General features: G+C 40.6%; 1 protein-coding gene across 1 annotated transcript in view; it reads right to left on the bottom strand.

Moving 5' to 3' along the window:
• The window catches only part of LOC101846281 (cathepsin L1), a 25402-nt gene that overhangs the window by 978 nt on the left and 23337 nt on the right, over positions 1–1087 (bottom strand). Inside the window, exon 6 of the mRNA XM_035969279.1 lies at positions 503–669. Within this exon, the coding sequence (XP_035825172.1) occupies positions 503–669 (167 nt within the window). The remainder of the gene's footprint in view (positions 1–502; positions 670–1087) is intronic.

Raw genomic sequence — 1087 nt, 5'->3', positions numbered from 1 at the left:
GTTTGTGTGTGTGTGTGTGTGTGTGTGTGTAGAGGAGAGAGAGAGATAGAGAGAGAGAGAGAGAGTGATAGAGAGAAAGAGTGTACATATGTGTGTGTGTGTGTGTGTGTGTGTGTTTGTATGTGTGGCCTCTTGAAAAAAGATAGACACGCAGGGATTTTCGACGGTTTTAGGGGTTCGTGGGTCAGATTATGTTTAAGAACACCTTCTCTGGGGGCGTATATGTGCGCCCTTGAGGCTAGAGTCCGTAGAAAATAAAATGTATTTCTAAGATGCAGTAGCTCTCAAGAGACCAAAAAGTTCAAATTGCTTGAATAATACCAATAGATAACTAAAATTATGCGACCTTCTAGTCCTCGAGGGATAAAACTGTCGAAAATTGTGGTGGCCCCACGAGTTGAGTTTTTGTCGCCCTAAAAAAAGTCGAGTAATGCAAGCTTTATGAAAATCAAACAGAACAGACGAATGAACGCAACAAAACACCACAAGTAAAGCGACTGACTTATTTTTAACGATCCAGGTATCTTGTCCACCGTGAGTGCCGTATCCAACAACCAAAATAGCGTGGGTCAATATTGCAGATGTGCATGCAGGCTCGTCATACACACCACCTCTGTAAAACTGGAAGCTGAGATGGGTTCCGTCAATGATAACGCTAATGGGACCCACCTAGAAAAGAAAAATAATGTTGAGCTAAGTACTTCCCCAACTGTGACAATGTGTCATGTCATATGTTTCTGTTTAAGGAATAAAAGGGGGCAAGGTGGGGTGGGGCTTAAAAACACGGCACTTCGAAAGTTAACATTTTATAGATAACTATGTAAAATGTCTTTATATTTTTGACAGGATTATTTTACTGTACAGGAAAGCGAAAAGGCGATTCGTACAAATGGCCAAGGAGTATACAGAAATTAGGGATAAAGGTATGTCCAACACAAGCCGTACTGCCAAGACATACAACTGTGAAAGCGAGACATAGTTAAAACACACACAACAGAGCGCAAGAAAGAGATAGATAGATAGATAGATAGATAGATAGATAGATAGATAGATAGATAGATAGATAGATAGAGCTGAGAGAGAGACA

Source organism: Aplysia californica, unplaced genomic scaffold (assembly GCF_000002075.1).
Source record: "Aplysia californica isolate F4 #8 unplaced genomic scaffold, AplCal3.0 scaffold00134, whole genome shotgun sequence".
Lineage (NCBI taxonomy): Eukaryota > Metazoa > Mollusca > Gastropoda > Aplysiida > Aplysiidae > Aplysia > Aplysia californica.
This window is presented reverse-complemented; position numbering and strand designations above follow the sequence as displayed.